Source organism: Mangifera indica, chromosome 2 (assembly GCF_011075055.1).
Source record: "Mangifera indica cultivar Alphonso chromosome 2, CATAS_Mindica_2.1, whole genome shotgun sequence".
NCBI lineage: Eukaryota > Viridiplantae > Streptophyta > Magnoliopsida > Sapindales > Anacardiaceae > Mangifera > Mangifera indica.
Genome location: NC_058138.1, coordinates 23,164,393 through 23,186,378, shown reverse-complemented (window position 1 = coordinate 23,186,378; position 21,986 = coordinate 23,164,393). Strand labels below are relative to the sequence as shown.

The window sequence follows — 21,986 nt, the reverse complement described above, 5'->3', positions numbered from 1 at the left end:
ATTTGAATTTTTTAAATCTAATGAACATGTCTTTTTTTAAATTAGAGTGTTTAATTACTTCAAAAAAATAAAATTAAAAAATGCTTAAGGTTAATATAATATTTTATTATCAAAATTAAAAATTATCTAAAAATAAATTATATAAATTATTAATATATTTTAAAAAACGGATAAAATCAATCCTACCCTCCTTAAATAAAGGTTTATATTACCTTACATACTTACCCATAAATTACTATATTATTTTTATTAGTTATCAAATAAGATAAAATTATCTTTTTTTTTAATAAATTATCATAAAATATGATAAGATTGCCGCTATAATGCTCAATCAAAACAACTTAAAAAAATATTTATTCTCCAAACTTTCTTTACAGACTCTCGTAACTTCACCGCCGCCACCACCGCCGCCGCCGACGACGATTGCCGCCACATCGCCTTACCCTAAGATATAAGGATCTCAGGAGCATTTCTACCACTCCACGTCTTGTTTATTACGCTTTTGCCATCACAATTTTCTCTCAGAACCACTAAACTAAGCCCCTCACTCACCCTGTCTGCTGTTTCTCTCGTCTAGGGGTTATCTTCTCTTCTGTGTTCTGTCTCTCAAACCTCAGGTTTTTTACGCTTTTGCCACTGCACAACCTGTCTTCTTTCTTCATTTTATTTAATTTTTATTTTAAAATTTTGTTTAATTTTTCCAACTTTCACGATTTTTTTGGCTTTTTTTTTTTTCAGTTTTGCAGTTGCTTGATCTTAAACTCTTTGATCACACCAAATTATATAATCAGTCTTTTTGTTAATTATTTTTTTTTCAATAACTTTTTGTTTCAGTTGTTAGATGGCTAAAGCTTCAGGCACGGACGCTTCTCCAGGTGGTAAGGCCGGCGTGAGAATTGTGGTTTGTGGCGGAAAGGGTAACGGAAAATCGAGCTTGATTGTAACTGCTGCCGCTGATATGTTTCCTGCCAATGTGCCGCCTGTTTTGCCTCCTACCCGGCTGCCGGACGAATTCTACCCTGACAGCGTGCCCATAACCATTATCGACACCTCTTCAAGGTCTCTCTTCTTTATTCGGATCAAAATTTGACACTTGTTTGTGACAGTTACGATATGAGCTTGAATTTGAATGTATCTAATTATTTCTGCCTGTGGGGTTTAATAAATTAGTGCGGAGGATAGAAGTAAACTGAGTGAAGAACTGAAGAGGGCTGATGCTGTTGTGCTGACTTATGCCTGTGATCGGCCTGAGACCATTGAAGAATTGAGTGGCCTGTGCTTCCAAATTTATAATAAATAATTGCGTTGCAGTGGGCGCTTATGGCACTTTTAGACCCAGCTCTTACCGTAGAAAATCTGATATACATTGGATATCCTGGTGATCCATCTTCTGCTGTTCGTGTGACCAGGAGAAGACGTAGATCGTAAAAAACAACAATCAGAAAGAAATGTTTTCAAGTGCTTTGTTTTTGGCCAAAGAATGCTGGAAAGTCTGCATTATTAAATTCTTTTCTGTGAAGGTCTATCACCTTAATCCTTCGCTGTAATTCATATGGGTTATTCTTTGGGTTGGTTTGACTTGTTAATTTGGAATCTAAACTTGACATGCTGACTGCAGACCCTTCAATGATAATCATCTGACAACTGATGAATGTTATGCTGTTCATATTAATCAACCTGGGGTAAGTGGATACGGTATGGAGTTTCTCTCTCTCAATACACATATTTGCACAAACTTCTTGCACATGGTCTTGTTGTAGGTCAAAATATCCAAAATGTGTAGTTGGACAGTTGGAAATGGATAGATATATGTTATTTCATAGTGTGTATAATTGACCTTTGGTTTCCTCATTTACAAGAGTTGAAAGAATGAACGTGTGAACTCTTATTGAATGCTGATGTTTAGTCATTGTTCGATATTACTACTTGTCTTTGCATGCCTTTCAGATTGTATTTCTTTTGAAGTCATCTTTTGTTGTTCTTAGCTTATGAAGTTGGTATTTTGCTGTATGTTATAAATAAATTTTACAGATTCTTGTCCCAATTTTATCAATGCTATAGACTATGAATTCCAAATATTATGTAAAATTGTGAATTTATTAACTCCATTAAACTATGTTGTCAAAGTGAGCATGGCTGCGACATCTTTCTAGCTTTTAAGTGGGATAACATAACTGCCATCAACTCTAGGTTCTAATATTAGTTTATTAGTATAATCTTTTAGAGATGACTTTCTTGTCTTGTTTCTATCTTTTATTAAAAAGTAGTGTTTAGAAGATCTTGTTTCTCTTTTAAAAAGATTTGTTAGATTTTTTTCTACTTAAAAGTAGTGTTTTAACAGTAAGTTTTTTCCCCTCTCAAATATTATCTGAGTTTCTGTTTATAATCTTAATTCTGTGGATAGGTCATTCCTTTGACAAAACTATTTTGCTTTTCTCTGCAGGGAACTAGAAAAATCCTTGTGTTCCCAGAAATTCCTGATGATAAGGGTGTAGCTGGAAAACTACTCTCTAATAAAGATTCTTTGGCTGCCTCTGATGTAGCAGTTTTTGTTCATGACAGGTAAACTAAATCTAGAATGATGTTGCTCTAATCATCCAATAAATTGTGATGTTAAAATCTTTTCAAATCATATGGTTCAACTATTTCTAATCCAGGACTTAAACCAGCTATCTCTCTAGGAGTTTTAATTTTTGTACTTGGGTATTTATTTTTGGTTCACTTGTGGTGATTTTGACTTCTGCAGTTCTGATGAGTCCTGGAAAAAAGCAACCAAGTTACTTGTAAATGTTGCTGATCATGGTGAGGATACTGGCTATCAGGTGCCTTGCCTTATTGTCACTGCAAAAGATGATTTGGATTCATTTCCAACTGCAATACAAGATTCTACCAGGGTATATACTTTCTTCACTAATTTGCTTTCTTTTTTAAATTATTTTGACTGATTTCAGCAATATTTAGTCTTTTCTTTTCTTGGGTTAACAAGTCATCATAGTCATGCTCTCAATCTGAAAGGTTTTTGCTTTATTAAGTACTTATCTCGGGGCTTCTGGTGGCTTTTTTTTTTTTCCTTTGTTGAGATAAATTTTGCTGCCTGATATATTAGTTGGCTGGGCAAAGATGCCTAGGCCATAGCATTGTCTGTCAACACTTTCTATTTGGTCATCTTTGGTTGCAACGTAAACGTTTTATAGTTGCAATCTTGCACAGTGCGAGAATTTGATTGTGTGGTGCTCATTTTTATCTCATTGCCTTAGTAAAATGCAGCATTATATGCTGTTTCACCCTTTTCCTTCTGAATTTATTTCTTTGTTTAAACTGGGTTGAAGATACAGTATCTTGGGATATTTTCTATTGTAGGTTAGTCAGGATATAGGAATAGAGGCTCCTATTCCAATTAACTCAAAGTTGGGTGATTTCAATAATATATTCCGGAAGATTGTAGTTGCAGCAGAGCATCTGCACTTGAGCATTCCAGAAACTGAAGCTGGAAGAACCCAGAAGCATTATCATCGACTCATTAATCGCTCCCGTATGTTTGTTTCAGGTGTGTTGATTGTCTGGATCTATAAAACAAATCTATAGAAATTTCATCTGTGTTAACTATATACCCTGTTATTTCTCATGTTTCAGTGTTGCAGTTGGAGCTGCGGTGGCCATTGTTGGACTGGCAGCTTACATTGTCTGTGCAGCAAGGAAACACACCTCTGGTTGAAAAACACCTCATGCAGTGTTTAGCTTAAACAATTTGAGTTCAAGCTTAAGATATTTAAGTTCTAACTCGGCTTAACTCGAATTGAAGTGCATCTCATCGACAATTTTTCTCATTTTTTAATGTTGGTTTCAGTTCTTCTTCTCCAATGATTCTCGTGGAGTCAAATGAGCTGAGTTTTAGTCTCGAGCGAAGTATTTTAGATTTGAGCCGAGTCCAAACTGACCCATTATTCAGGTTTGGTTTGGTTTGAATCAGCCTCGACTCCAAACACACTTAATCTCCAGCAGGTGAATGGTTCTGAACTTTGTTATAATCTCTTAAAGCTGATTGAAGGCAATAGCCTGTAATTAGATCACAAATAAATACCCTTTTGCATAGGGGATTTATATACATGTCTGATTTGTCAATTTGAGCTATGATGGAGATTAGTTACACAAAAGTTGTCGGAATCTTAACAATTGCACTAAGTGTCTTCAACTTCAAAATTCATTTAACTAGAAAGCTTTTATATTGAAACTATTTATGTAGTTCATTTTCCTTTTCACAGAGAAAAAGGGTTTCTGCTTTTCTCTTCTTAGATTGGCCTGCCAGCCTCCAAGGCACATCTCTGTGCAGATATCTGCCTATAATGCAAACAAGAAACCCCACATTCTTTGTCGTTTGTAGGATGGCCTTTCAACCTCTGTCAGAGCCCATCTTTACTGTCCTTCAGTACTTCCATTGCTGCATCTTCTCCAGGTTTACACCAATCTATTTCAGGAACTTCAGCCCCTTGGCTTTCTGATGAAACAAACAAACAAAATAACACCACACAGCCCAAGAATTCTCATTTCCTCGTCTCATTTCTTTCCCAAAATTAGTTAGTCTCTTCAACGTCTCCATATAAATTTTAATCCTTATTTTCGATATTTTAAATTTCATTCATATTCTAATAATCTCAAATTCTAAAAAGGACAAACCTGAAACAATAAAACTGCTATTTTTAAAGTTTCTTCAATACTTGTTTGCAGCTGTCGCAAACCCTTTAACGCAAACCCCAGCTGCCTGGCTTTATCAACCAAGAAATGATAAAAAAGATTAAAGGCTACACCCAAAGGGATGTTATGCTTGTCGGCTTGTTCATCGGCGTGATACAAAGCCCAGTTGTCTCTCAGCCGTTGATCTCTGAACATTCAGTAAACAGCCGGACCCAAATGCTGATCAGATGGAGATGAAACTTGTTTTAGCACCCAAATTCGCCGGGATGGACAGAGGACAATGGCGGAGATAGCGACGCCTTGCCCCAGGAGGTTAAGAGAAAAATGATGAAGAGCAATTAGGAAATGGAGGGAAGTGGAAACGTGTTTACAGTTGCAGCTGTGATTTTGAAATGGCACATGTAGCTAAGTTATAGTTTGAACACGTAAGTAGGCTTTGGATGCCATCAACAATTTAGCCCTTAAAAGTTTGGCACCTGAGCTTCTGAAAAGTGTTACTTTTGATCTAAACGTTTCATAGAATCATAACAAAAATAAATGAAACTCACAGGGACAGAGTTGCATTGTTGCCCCTAAAGATTATGATCTGGATTCATTTTCTACCAGGGTATTTACTTTCTTTGATATTCTTATTTTCCTTTTAAAGTATATTGAATGGTGACAGCAATATTTAGTATTTTCTCCTGTTGGGTTAACGATTGATTGTATGTTTGAGTCTGAATATAAATAACAGAGTAAACGTCCATGGTTATTGTTTCAATCTTGAACAATCTTAGAATTTTGATTCATGTTTGTCTCATTGCCTCTGTAAAAGGCAGCATTATATGCTGTTTCACCTTTATTTCCTTTTAAATCCATGTCTATTTTAAGCTGGGTTGGATAATACAGTAATCTTGTTGGAATATTTGCTATTGTCGCTCTTATCCCAATTAGCTCACGTTTTGGTGACTTCAATAATATATTCTGGATGATTGTGGTTGAAACAGAGCATCTGCGCTTGAGCATTCCAGAAACTGAAGCTCAGAATTTGGGATGAATTTGAGTCAAATCAAATCTGAACAAGAATCAGTTTTGAGTTCGGCTCAAATCTGGAATGGGATGCTTCATTTTGAGCCAGTTTGAACAGTAAACAATGACACTAAAGAAAATGAGGGGTTACCCAAGTAGGAGAAGGATTTAAAGAAGAATGACCAAAGAAATGGAGAATCGTTGAAAAAAAAGCTTAAGTGAAAATGTGTTGGTAAGCTCTCAAACTCAAGCAGTGCCGCCAAGCTGCCTGAACTAGCATCAGTCCCTCAATATATCCAAAAAAAATTCCCTGTATTTGCATTTCACAATAATTCTAGATGTTGTAAAATGTCTCGTTGATGGTTTAGCGCTAAACCCAACACTCAATTGACACCATAATCCTGAAAATTTAACATGAGCAGGCAATTTTTTTCTATATATAGTTCATTGTTTTACATTATTTCAGACATTTTTCCTGTACTGGAATCTGGGTGCTGTGATATATTGATGGCCCAGGGATATGCAGAAACTTTACATAGAAGGCAACTGCTGCTGCTGTTGTAGGCTTAGTTCTCATCTTTGTTTGGCCATCCTTTTTCCGACTGGGTTGGGGACATGTTCTCGTATTCTGCAGCTCCTTTCTCCAGAAGTAAACAGAACTTCCTGAAGACCTCTGCAGTGACATGAAGCCTAAACTCCAGAGTAAACAAGAAACTTATCTCCAGTCTGTTCATTTCTGCGGTGCTCACCCCTCCGATCTTGGCGAAATAAGCATTGTTGTAACACCTGCAGGATGAAAGATGTATACATTTTATCAAAATTCAATACAGATATGGTTTTCAGCAGAAATATATATGTATAAGACCTTACTCGTCATCTATGAATTTTGCAGCAATCATGATACTAGTAATCAGAAGGCGATGCGCGTTGACGCTTGTAAGGTAGGCGTTGAGTTGTTGAAGGAATCGATCGATGTATATGTATGCAACGACAAAGCAAGAAGGGCTGCAGCTTGAGTACTTAAATATGCGTTCAATATATTGTCTGATGCTCAAACTAGGAACTCTTGAGCCCTGAAATATGGTAACAACATCCTTCTTTTTGGACGCCTGAAGCAAACTCTCGTTCTTCTGAATTGCTCTCTCAAGAACAGATGAAACAACCGATACAACGCGAGGAATTCCAGGACAACTTATTCCTTTCCCAGAATCAACCAATTCTAAAGCCGAATTCACTTCTGATTCATCAGCCTTGCCATTGAGCACCATTGATCTCAGAAAATTATCAGATTCTTGCTGGGATTCGAGCTCTAAGAAGACTTCTTTTGTTTTAATTCTTGAAATAAGAGCACGGTTATTCTGGTGAGGCTCATTTCTGAGATATACCAGAGACAGAAGTAGACCAACTTTACTGATTTTATTTTTTATTCTTTTCTTCCAGGGAAAGATTCATTGGAACATATCAATAATATACTTATGCAACCTTGGAAATTAAAGAACTAAATTCCTAGCGGCCCAATTTGGCAGACGATTATTCAGCCTGAAAAGAAGATTAGAAGAGACTAAGAGCACTATATAAAATAGTATATGCTAAAAGTACATGGAAATGTGCTGCAACACAAGAAGATATAATTTTGATTTTGATTTAGAGACGCCATTAGTGTTCCAATATGGAGGATGAAGTGGAAGCTACTACTTTTTATAGGATTTAATGATCAACGTCTGCATTTTCTATTGAATTGCTTACAGGGACATAATAGCGTAAAAGAATCAAAGAACTTTTATCACATCCCACGTTATTTTTAAGTAACCTAAGTCATAGTTTCAAGTAAAAGTACAAGGGTCAGATTTAATGTGAGTAGTTAGAGTTTGAATTTGAGTTCAGATTGAATGAGTTAAGTCTGAGTCTAAGATTGAACTTGTCTTCATTAACAAATTAAGATTGAATTGATCTAAACATTTAAATCTAGTCAAGTTCGAACCTTAATTAATTGATTTTAAGTTAATCTCAAATTAAATCTTGTTTGGATTTTTCTTGAATCAAATTTAAAAAGTTTAGCTCGTGATGAGTTCTATATAAAAAAAAGAAAAATTATTGAAAAAAATGATTAACGAGACAATTTTCTGATGCGACGACATCAACAAGATAAGGGTTGGAGGTGAGTCGAACTTAGAATTGATATGTTTAAGTTTAACATTAATCTAAACTTAAATAGTTTAGATTGAACTTATCTTTATTAAATATTCATTTTCCTAAAAAAAAAGTTTACCGATTAAAAATTGATTTATGGGTTGGATTTTGATATGATCCACATATTTGTCTTTATCTTTGTTTCATGTCAAATTGTTGAAAGATAAGGAAGCAACCAAATGGAATAATTAGGTGGTGAGAAAAGGAGAGGAAGAGAATTTTGGTTGTGATTTTGGAATGGTTTAATAGTATTGGAATATGTAGTGGTGGCCACATTCTTTTCACATTAGTTGAACTTGGTTGCTCCATGGCTGCGTTGGACAAGAAAGTGACTGCTTGTATTGTGGGTGATGGGTCAATGCAAGTTATACCAAAATTATAGGGCCGAATTGGGTTGTAGGCCGATTTGACCCTTTAACACCTCTAAATCATTGTTAATTTATTTGGGAGAGAAATTGAAACTTAAAGATAGTATCATTTTAATATCAATTTGACAAGTCAAAATATTAAATGAAAGATCATGACCTTCCATCTTACATTATGAAAAAATGGCATAAGCGAATAATCTAAGTCCTTATAAGCTTTTACTTTGATTTAATTAATGGCCACATATATGATATATGTATAATTACCAATTCAACCTCATATCTTCTTGCAAATTTTGGTGACATTCCTTGGAATCACTTTGACTTAATTGAATATAATTATTGTCTAGTAGAACTTCTAGAATAAGTTTTTTTTAATGAAATTGTTTTACCCATTATTTACTTATAGAACCATTAATTAATATGTGAAATTTTAATTATGGTTTAAAAAATCTCGAATTCAAGTTTATTCTTTTAAAAATAGACTTAAAACAAATATTCTCGATATTAAAATTAATAACTAAATAATACATAATAACTAAAATAAAAAATTTTAACATAGACCTAATAAAAAATTTTATATAAAAATGTTATAAGAGAGAGCTCAATAATCTCTGATATTTTTTAATTTAGGCGGTTCAATGCCCCCCTCCCACCTGATATTGTGGCTTCATCTTCGGGTTGTATAGGATCTTAATCTTAATCATAACACAATCTTTTAAAGAAATAAACTAGACTTGGTTTGAGTATTACGGAAGGAGAAAATTCTTATACACAAAGCTATTGATCATGTAACTTTTTCCTTCATAAGTTTTAATTAGATATATGTTATATTACATCAAAATTATTCAATACATCTCTTAATTGAAGGCAACCTCGACTTGAAGACATACATGAACTTGACTTCATTTGTTTTAAGTATTATTGAAGGGGATATACCAATTTTCTTGTTAAGGTTTCAGGAAAGTAACAAATACACCCAAAGTTTTTGAATTGTAACAAATGCATCTAAAAAATTGATTGTTGTATGGCAATACACTTTATCTAATTATAAAACCTAAATTTTATTAAATTTCATATTAAAATTTTGAATTAAAAAAAATGGAACTGGAGTATAATTAGGTAAAAAATACTAAAATATTTTTGAGACAATGTTTTCACAATTTTTTCAATTTTTATATATTAAAATAACTAATATAAAAAAATAAAAAATGTATAATTAAATAGAGGGCAATTATAATCTTACTATCTCAAACCCTTCAAGTGTTACTATGCTGAAACCTTGAGGAGGAAATTGCTGTAACCCCCTAGAATATAATTATGTCAAAAATCATACGAGATATAGGTTCATATAAAAATTTAAGACGATTTTTTTGATTATTTATGTTATCTATTTAAAATTAATATATAAGTGTATGCATATAATTATTTTATAAATATAATATTTTAAAAATTATATTGAAAAAAAATTAATTTTATAACCTTCATATTCTATTGTTGTAGGAATGTCCTTTTCAAGATTTGTCCATGAAAGTGAATGCACAAAATATAAATTGCAAAATTTGACTACCAAAATCTTGATCTTGGCATGTAGTGGTTAAATACGTTAACTTGAAGAGGGTCCACACCAATCTTAGCTTCAAATTGAGATAGCCGATGAATGGATCAACGGCCAAGGTTTTTTTAAAAAAAAAACCTATATGTATCAATAAATTTATATAAATATTATTTTATTATTATATAATTAAATATTATTTTATATTTTATTTAAAATATTCTAATTAATAATACTTCAATATTTATGTCCATATTTGCATCATTAGTAGTGCATTTAAGTTTTATAGATATTTTGGGACTCTTTCTATGTATTTTTAAATTTGATTGCCTCCTTTGTGGCATAAAATATTAAAATGGGAAATATTATTCTATTCTAGGTAAGACTTAGAATTTTGAAACATTCTATTTTTAAATTAAAAAAATTAATGACGTGACTTTATATTATTAATCGTTCAAATAAAAAAGGTATCCAATACAAAGTCCTTAGTAATCTGATGTGGTATTTGGTGGGTTCGGTTGCTCTTATCTTTCATTAATTACTATAAAGTGAAGTTTATGTATACCTATTTGGCATCTATCTCCACACGCTGATAATATGCGTGGCATAAATTAAAATGTCGATCACTATTTTAATTTTTTTGTACATATTTCCCTGAAAATATATTCATAAAAAATTGAGAATTTTAGGTTTGAAAATGGAGTTCGCATTAATTAAATGTTAACCAATTAAAATCATTTTCTTAGAAGAACTTACTCTCATTAACCAAATATTTCTTCATGAAATAAATTTAAACTCAAACTAAATGAAAACAATCAAAGAAAAAGAAATAATATCACTGAAAATATAAAAAATAAAAAAATTATCTATTAATAAAAATAAGTTATTAGAGAAGTTATATATCACTATAAAAAATTAAAAATGATAAGAGATGATAAATTTATTGATAATTTTTTATAATTCTTTCATTTGATTTAAATTAACTTAAGTTTTATCTATTCGAATAGAATACTCAACCCAAATAACATTAAAAATGCATTACAAATTCTACTTAACTAATTAAATGTATTCATCCTTAAATGTTAAAAAATAAATAATTAATTTTAGCATAAGCTGTAATGCCCTTAAATTTCTGTCCTTACCACCCATGGAAACTCATTCGTGGCAATTTTTGAGGTAAATTGACTAAGTTAACGAAGATTTATTATTAATAGATTTTCTTTTTAATTACTAGCAAATAGAGTTTAAATATAAAATCCACAGCCACCCGCAACAATCGCGCGTGAGAAGATCCATTTCTTGCATCCCTAGCAAGGAAGACCAATCGGCAGCCTTAACGTGCAGCCATGCACGCCGCAAGCATCCTTTCATTTCTTCACGTCGTGAGTTATGACCTATAAATCACCGTCCCTTTAGCAACAAGCCTTCAAAGACATGAAAAACAACTCAATACAATTCAAAAATGGCCTTTTCTTCCTCCTCTAAACCTGCCAGTTTCAACCAAAAACTCTTCATCGTCTCCCTCTTCTTCCTCTCTTTCTCCCTCTTCATCATTGTCTTCTCCTTCAAGCCCCAACAACTCCATCTCCTCGACCCCCTCACAGTTCGAACCGAGCCTCTCCCCATCGTAAACAAGCCCAAATGGCTCGAACTCATTCAACAACAAGTCGCCGGTCAAAGACTGAAAGTTGGCTTAGTCAATTTAGATAATAATATACATGAAGTTCATGGAACATCAGTTGAAGCCGTTCACGTGCATTTCGATCGTGTGGCCGAGGATAAAACATGGAGTGATTTTTTTCCTGAGTGGATTGATGAAGATCACAAGTGGCACGCGCCGTCGTGCCCGGAGATTCCGTTGCCAAGGCTGGAAGAGTACGGGGACCTTGACTTGATAGTGGCGAGAGTTCCTTGCGGAGGAGGAGGTGGTGAGAAGGAGGGGATTAGGGATGTGTTTAGGTTACAGGTTAATCTTGTGGTGGCAAATCTTGCGGTAGAGAGTGGGCGGGTGAAGCCGGGTTCTGATCGGACGGTGTACGTTGTGTTTGTAGGGTCTTGTGGACCCATGATTGAGATTTTTAGATGCGATGATATGGTGATGCATGTAGAGGATTATTGGGTTTACAAGCCTGAATTGAGAAGGTTAAAACATAAAGTTATTATGCCTGTTGGTTCATGCCAAATCTCTCCCGGATATGCAGAAACAGGTGAGGTTTAGTCATTAGATTGCCAAGTACATGAAATTTAGTTTAGTTTCCTGACAAGCAGGGAAAGAGGGAGGGGGTCTAGGGTTGATTATTTTGTTATTATTCTACCTTAACCCTCCTACATTTTTTTGTTAATCTCCTTGACCCTTTACATTTATATGCTGTTACCCTAACTTGAGACCCCTATATTATTATTATTCTTGGCTCTCTCTCTCTCTCTCTTAAAGTAAAACAATATATGTGAGTGAACTTGAACTTGGCTTGAAGCTTGTTGGTTCAATCGAGAGTCAGCTGAAAATTTTTTGAAAATCATTTTTCCCAACTTTTTTGTTCCTTTCTGACATTTTCTGATAATTTTGTCTGACGATCTCGTTATTGGCTCTCAAATTGGATATATTTGATTTGAGTCAACTCTTGTTTGAACTTGATTGGAATTCAGCCCTTAGAAGAAAAGAAAATTTTCATTAATGCTTACGCCTGCTCACTTTGAAATTATATCTTGATTTCACTCTGAAATGATCTAAAAGTAATTTGAGTGTTGGTTCTTCAATTTGCAGCAAAAGAGGAATGGAGATATTTCCAGCAACCAGAATTGAATTACACAGCAGACCATGAAAGAGAAGCCTATGTAACAGTTCTTCATTCCTCAGAAGATTACGTATGTGGAGCAATTGCGTTGGCACAAAGCATAATCCAAAGCAACTCCGCAAGAGACCTTGTTCTTCTTCATGATAAATCGTTAACTGATAAATCTTTAAAAGGGCTTCGAGCTGCCGGATGGAAGACGAAGCGAATTTCACGTATTCGCAGCCCGTTTTCCAGAAAAGGCTCCTACAATGAATGGAACTACAGCAAGCTTCGCGTATGGCAACTCATTGAATACGACAGAGTTATTTTTATCGATGCTGATCTTCTTATCTTGAAGAAAATCGATAAGTTCTTCTATTTTCCGCAGTTATCAGCCGCAGGGAACGACCGTTCGTTGTTCAACTCAGGGATCATGGTGATCGAGCCATCTCTGTGCATGTTTGAGAAGTTAATGCTGAAGAGCTTCAAGGTGGCTTCCTATAACGGAGGCGACCAAGGTTTTCTGAACGAAATTTTTACATGGTGGCATAGATTGCCTTCGAAGATTAATTATCTCAAGGTGTTTAAGCTTGACAAGCATGGCAACGATGAACATCAAATCCCGTAAAATCTTTACACGATTCATTATGTGGGATTGAAGCCATGGCTGTGTTACAAGGATTATGATTGTAATTGGGATAAGGTGGATCACCATATTTTTGCGAGCGATTCAGCTCACAAGAAATGGTGGGAAGTTTACGATGCCATGCCCAAGAAGTTGCAGAAATTTTGTGCACTAACAAAGCACGGGAATTGGAGGATTAAGAAGTGGAGAGGGATAGCAAGAAATGCAAGTTTGGTTGATGGACACTGGAACATCAGAGTGAGAGATCCTAGACAATACCATCTTGCTGAATAATTGAAACACCATTAATGATTTCTATACTATGTATACAGCTGTAATTTTTTAATCATCACTGTTAATTCCTAACAGAAACTATGAACACCCTTGAAATAGATTTGCAAAAGTTGTACATCGATCAAATCAATTTAAGCCGGGTTAGCTTCAATCTAACCTTACAAATCACATTACGGAAATTAAATATAGGTCTGGTCTCTCTTATTAGACAGACTTCTCAGGCTTCGGCTCAGGGTTTTTTTGATGCAGTTATAATTGTTTAACCCATAAGATGTGGATACTTTCCAACCTTTCATGGCCCGTGGGCCTTTTTTTTTTTCTGTGATGAAACTCAGTCCAGGTTGTGTCTAAGTCCAATTTCTTGCCGTCTGATTTTATTGAGTAGAACCAGTTTATTTAATGTTGATGTTAATTTAGTCTTTCTCTAATCCTCTAATTAGCATTCTTAAATAGGTAATTATGAAAGCCGAGGAGGAACCGAAGCACGTGACCAGGTGTACTATATAGGCATGCGGATGCTGGTACCTTTTCCCCTTGTCAAATAGAAATTTTAAAATGCCAAATGACTAATTTTCACCTGAACTTTAATAAAAGGATCTCTTAAGTAAAAGTCTGAAAAATCAAGTTTTCACCATTTATAAAAGTTAAATGTTTCAGTAGTTGAAAAAATATTTTGTTATATAATATAATTATTATCACTTAAACCTTTAACTGATACAAACAAATTATATTTCACTCTAGCTATTTAATAATTTTTTTTTCTCATTTTTATCATTTTTTTATTATTAAAAACCACTCAAAAACAGTTGATAGATATGAATATTCTTAAGGTTTGTGTATATAATAAAATATCTCAAAATTGATGAAATGGTAAGATTCAAATGAATTAGAGCTTTTCAATGGTAAATCTGAGTAAAAACAACATATCCACCAACAACTAATTGAGCACGACGTAAGGATAACAACAATTGGAAACGAATAGTCTTGCTAATTGTTTAATAATTTTTAGTTTTATATTTATTAACCAATTGTGTATAAAAATCTATAATTTTTTTTATATAAACTATAATTTAACTTTAGTAAAGCCAGAAACCATTTTTGTTTTACCAATTTTATAAAAAATTTTATCATATTTTATTAATAAATTTAATAAATAATTGTAAAAATGAAAATTTCAAACTTAAAATGAGAACTTTCAGTTCATCAAAATTTGGGCGGGAAATAGTCGATCGGTCATTTTAAAATGGGGATATATCTGCAAAAGCCGAGGAGGATTAGAAAGCATGTGACAAGCCCGTTGTTTGCGCACGGCTGCCTGTTTCCATGTGATAATTGGTTGCTAGAACCTCGTTTTATTTATTTTTCTTCACCAAGAGGTTTTGATTGGATGAAATAGATTCATTTTTTTTTCTATGTTTAATTGTTCGATAGGGATGGAGAGAGGGGACCAGGCTGTTTAGTTTTAGTTTTTGAAAATTATAATATAATTTATCTTTTATTCTTTTATTTAGTTTGTTAGTAATGTAATCTTTTATTACTAATACTGACGTAACAAGTAATATAGGTGATAATCTGATTACCACCTTCATATTAGACATTTAAAGATTACCAAGGTAATCTTGATTTTATTATAATTATATTATTATTTATTAATTTTTGAGACAAAAATAAATTTATTTCTAATTAATATGAAAAATAATATAAAAAATATTTAAAAATAATTATATTCAAGAGCATTTAAGTAAAATAATTTATTAATAATATTTTATTACCTTTAACCAAACACAATAATTATTTATACCTATCAAATTTTATCAAACATAGTAATCATTTATACCCAGTAATTTTCTTTCTAAGTAATTTATCTTCAAGATAATCTTTTTATTTTGGTAATAAAACATTATCCAAACCAAATATCCCCTAAATTTTAACATTTTTCTTAATATACATGTCAAATGCATTACCCATATGTATTTCACTATCCTTGGCTCCGTCCTTGTTGTTCAATATGGATTACAGTAGATCTTAATCCTAGTCTTCTTTGTTTTTAGGAATATGGGTTTGAAGATGAGTACTGGTACAGCTCCCATTAAAGATGAGGACCAGAGCAAGGACTTGCTAATTGATATAACTGCAGAGCAGTATTTAGATCCTGAGCTTGCTGTTGAGTGTTATATTTGCAGGGTTCCTAAATGCATCCGTAGAATAAACGGAGAAGCCTACTCTCCTCGATTAGTTTCAATAGGTCCTCTTCACCGGGGCAAAGAAGAAATAGCTTTTATGGAAAAGACAGAAAGCCAGATACAAGGAAAGTTTTCTTCAGCGAATAACGAAAGAGAAATGGAACGAACTTCTAAGCTTCATCAAAAACAACGAACAACGAATTCGAAAGTGTTATGAAGATATAATTAAAATGGAGAGTCATGAGTTTACAACCATGGTTGAACACGACGCTGTCTTCATTCTCGAGCTCTTCCTCAGAAGCTACCATAGCGATGGAAGTGATGACTTTTTGTTAAAGATACCAACAACTAGATTTGCTCTAAGGATGGACCTGCAACCACTCAAAAATCAACTTCCATTCTTTGTCCTGGAGGAGCTATACAGTTTAGCTTTCGAAACCCCAACTTTCCGGGAACTTTCTCATAAATTCTTATGTTTATCCAATGCCTTACCAGCTGAGATTGTGGTTAAACATTTCACCGACTTGAGAAGAAGCACCCTTTTTAAAAAGTTCCCCCGGAGAAAGGATTTAGAGCAGGGATTCATTTCAGATTTGCCATGTGCAGTGAAGTTGCACGAGTCAGGGGTCAAGTTTAAGGGCATTTCAGGAACATCGTTGCTTGACATAAGATTTGAGAAGCGAAAGCCGCTGATTCCATGGTTTGAAGTGTAAGTTGTACTACAACTGTATTACAACTTATTTAGGCTATAATACAGCCCTGATCTTTGCACAAATTATAGCATATCAATAATCCCTACAATCATGTAATTTTCCTAATTTTTCTATTTTACTTTCTATGTATAGTTTATTGTTGTATATATTTAAAGGGTACAATGTATACAAGACGGTAAGAGATTTAGATCAATATTCTTGATAACCCAAAATAGTTGTCTTTCTTATAATTATCATGGTATCAGAGCTGTGGTAATTCAAACTTCTCTTCTGCTTTGAAAATTATTTTTGTTTTGGTGCTTCAACTATCACAAGCAATTCCTTGCCCGTACTGTGCTACTGTTCGGTATAAGCAAACCTTGTCTTCGACATTCAACAATTTCCAGGTGCAATCTATATCTCTTATAATTCCATGGATTGTGAAAAATTTGACTCCATATCTGTTAAGTTTAATGGGAAAAATTATCCTCTTTGGGAATTTCATTTTCGAATCTTTATAGAAGGAAAAGAATTATCTGGAATTCTAGATGGGTCATTGCGTGAACCAACTGATGATAAACAAAAGGCTAAATGGAAAGCAAATAATGCTAAAATCATTACTTGGATTTTGAATTCTGTTGAGAAAGAAATTGCTTTGGGTTTGAGATCTTTTAGTACTGCTAGTAAGATTTGGGCTCACCTTAAGAAAGTATATTCTCAAACAAACCAGGCTAGACAGTTTGAAATTGAATATATGATAGCTAAACTCAATCAAGATGATAGGGACATAAAAACATTTTACTCTGAATTGCTGGGATTATGGACTGAGTTAGATATGATATCCTTTAGTATTGTTGAGGATTCTGCTTTTCAAGAACTAAAGAAAGAAAGAGATAGGAGTAGAGTGCTTCAATTTCTTATGAAACTCAGACCTGAATTTGAAAATGCTAGAGCCAATATAATTAATCGAGGATTAACTGATATTGATTCGGTTTTGGGAGAACTTTTTCGAGAGGAAACTCGACTACGGACTCAGGCTGATTTGGATGCTAAAACTAATTCTGTTGATGCTGTTTTTTTAGCTTCTCGTGGTAGGCCCCAAATGAAACTTTCTTATGGAGATTACAGTAAAACCCAATGCCGATTTTGCAATGGTATTGGACATATACAGTCCCATTGCAAGAAAAGGAATGAATGCAATTATTGTAAAAAGAAGGGGCATGTGATCGCTGAATGTCGATTGTTGCAACGAAATAAACAAAAGCAACCTGCATTTCTTGCTTCTGGTTTCAGTCAAGAACAAAATACTAGTGGCTTAAACAGTGCAACTTCCGATCTTACGCAAGAGACCATACAACAGATGATTCAAACTACCATACAAACTGTCTTACCAGGTGCCATTACATCTGCTTTCTCTGCTGCTGGTTTATCAGGTAAAACAAACCAATTAGCTCCTTGGTTCCTTGACTCTGCAGCCTTTAATCACATGTCCAACCATACACGTCATTTTTCAAAACTTCAACCATATCCACCAAATAATTTTGTTATTACTGCTAATGGAGAAAAACTACCTATCAAAGGACTTGGAACACTTTCTTTAAACAAATCTCTTCCTCTTTCTCACTCTTTTTATGTCCCAAATTTAGCTGCGAATTTAATTTCTGTTGGTCAATTGGTTGATCAAAATTGTTCAGTTAATTTTTCATCTTCTGGTTGTTCTATACAGGACCTTCAAACTGGGAAGGTGATCGGGAAGGGGCATAAACAAGGACGATTGTTTCACTTGAACCTGAATGATCCAACCTCTCACAATCATAAGGATAATCAGTCTGCTCTTCCATTTTGCTGTTCTGTTTCTTCTCCAAATAATGTTTTGATTGCTAATAAAAAGTGGTGCCTTTGGCATCGACGCCTTGGACACCCTCATGCAAATAAACTCAAAAACATGTTTCAGTCCAAAGTTCTTCCTGTTTCGTTAAATGTTAATTTTGATTTTTTAAAATTAGATTGTGAAAGTTGTTCTCTTGGCAAGGCTGCAAAGTTACCCTTTGCTTCTAGTTCTTCTAATGTAGAAGCTTCTTTCGATTTAATACATGCTGATTTATGGGGTCCGTCACCTTCTTTGTCTAGGTTAGGATATAGATATTTTGTCTTGTTCATAGATCATTACACACGGTTTACTTGGGTATTCTTTTTGCGCGCTAAATGTGATCTTACCAATATTGCAAAAGCCTTTATCAATATGGTTGAGACACAATTTGGCAAAACCATTAAGATTTTTTGCTCTGATTTTGGTGGAGAATTTTGCTCTTCTCAACTTACCAATTTTTTTCAAGAAAAAGGAATTTTGCATCAATTCTCGTGTCCCCATACCCCAGAACAGAATGGTGTTGTCGAAAGGAAAAATCGTCATGTCGTTGAAATTGCTCGTACTCTCCTTCTTGAATCACATGTTCCACATAGTTTTTGGGTAGAAGCTATTCATACCGCTGTTTTTCTTATCAATCAGCAACCTACCCCTGTGCTTGAACATAACACACCTTGGTTTTATCTATTTAAGACACCCCCTAGGTACTCTTATCTTAGAGTCTTTGGTTGTGTTTGTTTTGTCCTCCTACCTCCAAATGAACGCACAAAATTATCTCCTAAAGCAGCAAAATGTGTATTTCTTGGTTATAGTGACAAACATAAAGGATATCTTTGTTATGATTTTCAAGCAAAAAGAATGCGCATTTCTCGCCATGTCAATTTTTTTGAGAATTTGTATTATTTTTCCTCTTCTGTTGTGACTCCTCCCTTATCTCCTGATAACGCCATTTCTTTTCTGCCTTTATTTTCTGATAATAATTCTCCGAATGGTTTAGAAACTGATTTTTCAGGTTCATCAGTGAATATATCGCAAGTGCCTCAACCTGATCACAATTCTGAAGGTCCACAATCTTTGCAATCATCAGCCACACCTTCTCATTCCTCCAACCAACCACGTCACTCAACCCGTTCTAATTTTGGACAACCTGCAGACCGGTATGGTTACTCTCCGGAACGGTATGGTCCTTCTATTGCTTATCTTAGTACTCTTGAATCCATTTCCATACCATCTACCTATAAACAAGCAACAGATAATGCATGTTGGAAGAGTGCCATGGAAGACGAACTTTTAGCTCTTGAGACAAACCATACTTGGGACTTAGTTCCCGCACTACCTGATGTCTCTTTAATTGGTAGTAAATGGATCTATACTGTTAAAATCAAACCTGATGGTTCTCTTGACAGGTATAAAGCCAGATTAGTAGCTCAAGGCTACACACAGGAGTACGGTATTGATTATGAAGAGACGTTTTCTCCAGTTGCGAAGATGACCACAGTTAGAACTCTTTTAGCTATTGCATCTGCCAAAAGATGGCCTTTGCATCAGATGGATGTCAAAAATGCTTTCTTGCATGGCGATTTACACGAAACTGTGTACATGAAGCCTCCACCAGGATACCCACTCTCTAATCCAAATTTGGTGTGTAAACTTCGCAAGTCTCTTTATGGACTCAAACAAGCCCCTCGTGCATGGTTTGAGAAATTTTCATCTACAATTAAACAAGCTGACTTTCAACAAAGCTCTAATGATCACTCATTATTCTTTTCTCATTCCTCTAATGGTATCATTGCATTGCTAGTATATGTTGATGATATGGTTATTACAGGTGATGATCAGAAAGGTATCAACAAGCTCAAACATTTTCTTCAATCCTCCTTCCATATGAAAGATCTTGGGAAATTGACTTATTTTTTGGGTTTGGAAGTCTCTCAATCAGAAGATGGGGTATCTCTCAGTCAACAAAAGTATACTACAGATTTAATCAAATTGGCCAATCTTCCTGATAACCAATCTTGTGCTACCCCAATGGAATTCAATTTGAAATTAACCAAGGATGCTGGTCCACCATTGCCTAATCCTACTTTATACAGACGTCTTGTTGGCAGCCTCATATATCTTACAATCACTCGACCCGACATCTCATATGCTGTCCAAGTGGTGAGTCAGTTTGTTTCTGAACCTCGTAAGTTACATCTCTCAGCCCTTCATCGAATCATTCGGTACCTTAAAGATACTTTGGGACGCAGTCTATTTTTTCCTTCCACTTCTTCTCTTGAACTAGTGGCATTTGCTGATGTTGATTATGCTGGGTGTCTTGATACACGCCGTTCTACTACCGGTTGGTGTGTCTTCTTGGGGTCAACACCTATTTCGTGGAAGTGCAAAAAGCAAGATCGGGTTGCTAAATCTTCCACTGAAGCTGAATATCGCTCCATGTCATCAGTTAGTTCAGAAATTGTTTGGCTTCGTCGACTTCTTTTGGATTTTGGTGTTTCATCTAATCAACCGACTTCTCTTTATGCTGATAACATCAGTGCTATTCGCATAGCCACTAATCCTGTTCACCATGAACGTACGAAACATATTGAGGTTGATTGCCATTACATCCGTGAACTTGTGCAAGACCAAACTCTACAACTTCATCACGTGCCTTCTCATGATCAAATTGCAGATTTGCTGACCAAATCTATGACATCTGCTCGACACAAGTATCTGGTTGACAAATTGATGCTTGTTGACACCTAGCATCAATTTGAGGGGAGGTGTAAGCTGTACTACAACTGTATTACAACTTATTTAGGCTATAATACAACCCTGATCTTTGCACAAATTATAGCATATCAATAATCCCTACAATCATGTAATTTTCCTAATTTTTCTATTTTACTTTCTATGTATAGTTTATTGTTGTATATATTTAAAGGGTACAATGTATACAAGACGGTAAGAGATTTAGATCAATATTCTTGATAACCCAAAATAGTTGTCTTTCTTATAATTATCATGAAGTTCATGAACTGCAAATACCTCATTTGGTTGTGGCGGATTATGGGACTGAACGTTTGCTTCGAAACAGAATAGCTTTGGAGCAGTGTCACTATCCATCGGATACTCAAGTTTGCAATTACGTGAGGCTGATGGATTATCTGATTAATACGGAAAAAGACATGGATTTGCTTGCTAGAAAAGGGATTATAAGGAATCGTATGGGGGACAATATTTCTGAAGTGAATTTGTTTAACAGACTTAGCTTGCAAATTCATAGAAGCAAGTTGTATTATTATAAAACTAGCATGGAATTGAAGGCACACTACAACAGCCCTTGGAACCATACAAAGGCGACATAAAAGTGTCTACTTCAAGAACCTTGGGCGAGGCACGGCCACTGTAACAGCAGCTGGAATTTCATTGCGAACGCTCTTGCAAACCATATCGTTTATGAAGTAAACTATGCAATTGATTTTAATTAATAGTTTATAAAATCGATCAATATCTAAATGTTGGTGTAATCTTGCATTAATTGAAGTTTATTATTCTAATAGCGAATACTACATACTATGACTTATTGTTTATAGAATATCAGCTTCCGTACTTTGTTCCAGAGAACTTGCAGAGGATGGCTTTTGCTAGCCGGCCCTGATGATCCTATGTTCATGGATCTTTCGTACAACTTCATTTCCACCTCGATTTCGTGGTCATGGCAGAGTTTCTGGTAGAGGTATTGGCGGCAGGGGAAAT

The 21,986-nt window shown here is 34.5% G+C and overlaps 1 protein-coding gene and 2 pseudogenes across 1 annotated transcript; 2 read left to right on the top strand and 1 right to left on the bottom strand.

Moving 5' to 3' along the window:
- Nucleotides 1-354: 354 nt before the first annotated feature.
- On the top strand, nt 355-5,368 carry LOC123207789 (annotated as a pseudogene).
- Nucleotides 5,369-6,115: 747 nt separating this feature from the next.
- On the bottom strand, nt 6,116-7,309 carry LOC123209726 (cyclin-P3-1-like). Its single transcript, XM_044627855.1, has 2 exons — nt 6,571-7,309; nt 6,116-6,486 (listed from the first exon to the last, which is right to left on the bottom strand). The coding sequence occupies exons 1-2, from the start codon at nt 6,966-6,968 to the stop codon at nt 6,267-6,269; spliced, it is 618 nt and encodes a 205-aa protein (XP_044483790.1). The 5' UTR covers nt 6,969-7,309; the 3' UTR covers nt 6,116-6,266.
- A 3,963-nt stretch (nt 7,310-11,272) lies between these two features.
- Nucleotides 11,273-13,580, top strand: LOC123208725 (annotated as a pseudogene).
- Nucleotides 13,581-21,986: the final 8,406 nt, after the last annotated feature.

Excerpts from the sequence above, each read along its gene's own strand:
- LOC123209726 (XM_044627855.1), bottom strand. The coding sequence starts at position 6,968 with ATGGTGCTCAATGGCAAGGCTGATGAATCAGAAGTGAATTCGGCTTTA. Across the intron at positions 6,487-6,570 it reads GCAAAATTCATAGATGACGA|GTGTTACAACAATGCTTATT; the intron begins GTAAGGTCTTAT and ends TTCATCCTGCAG.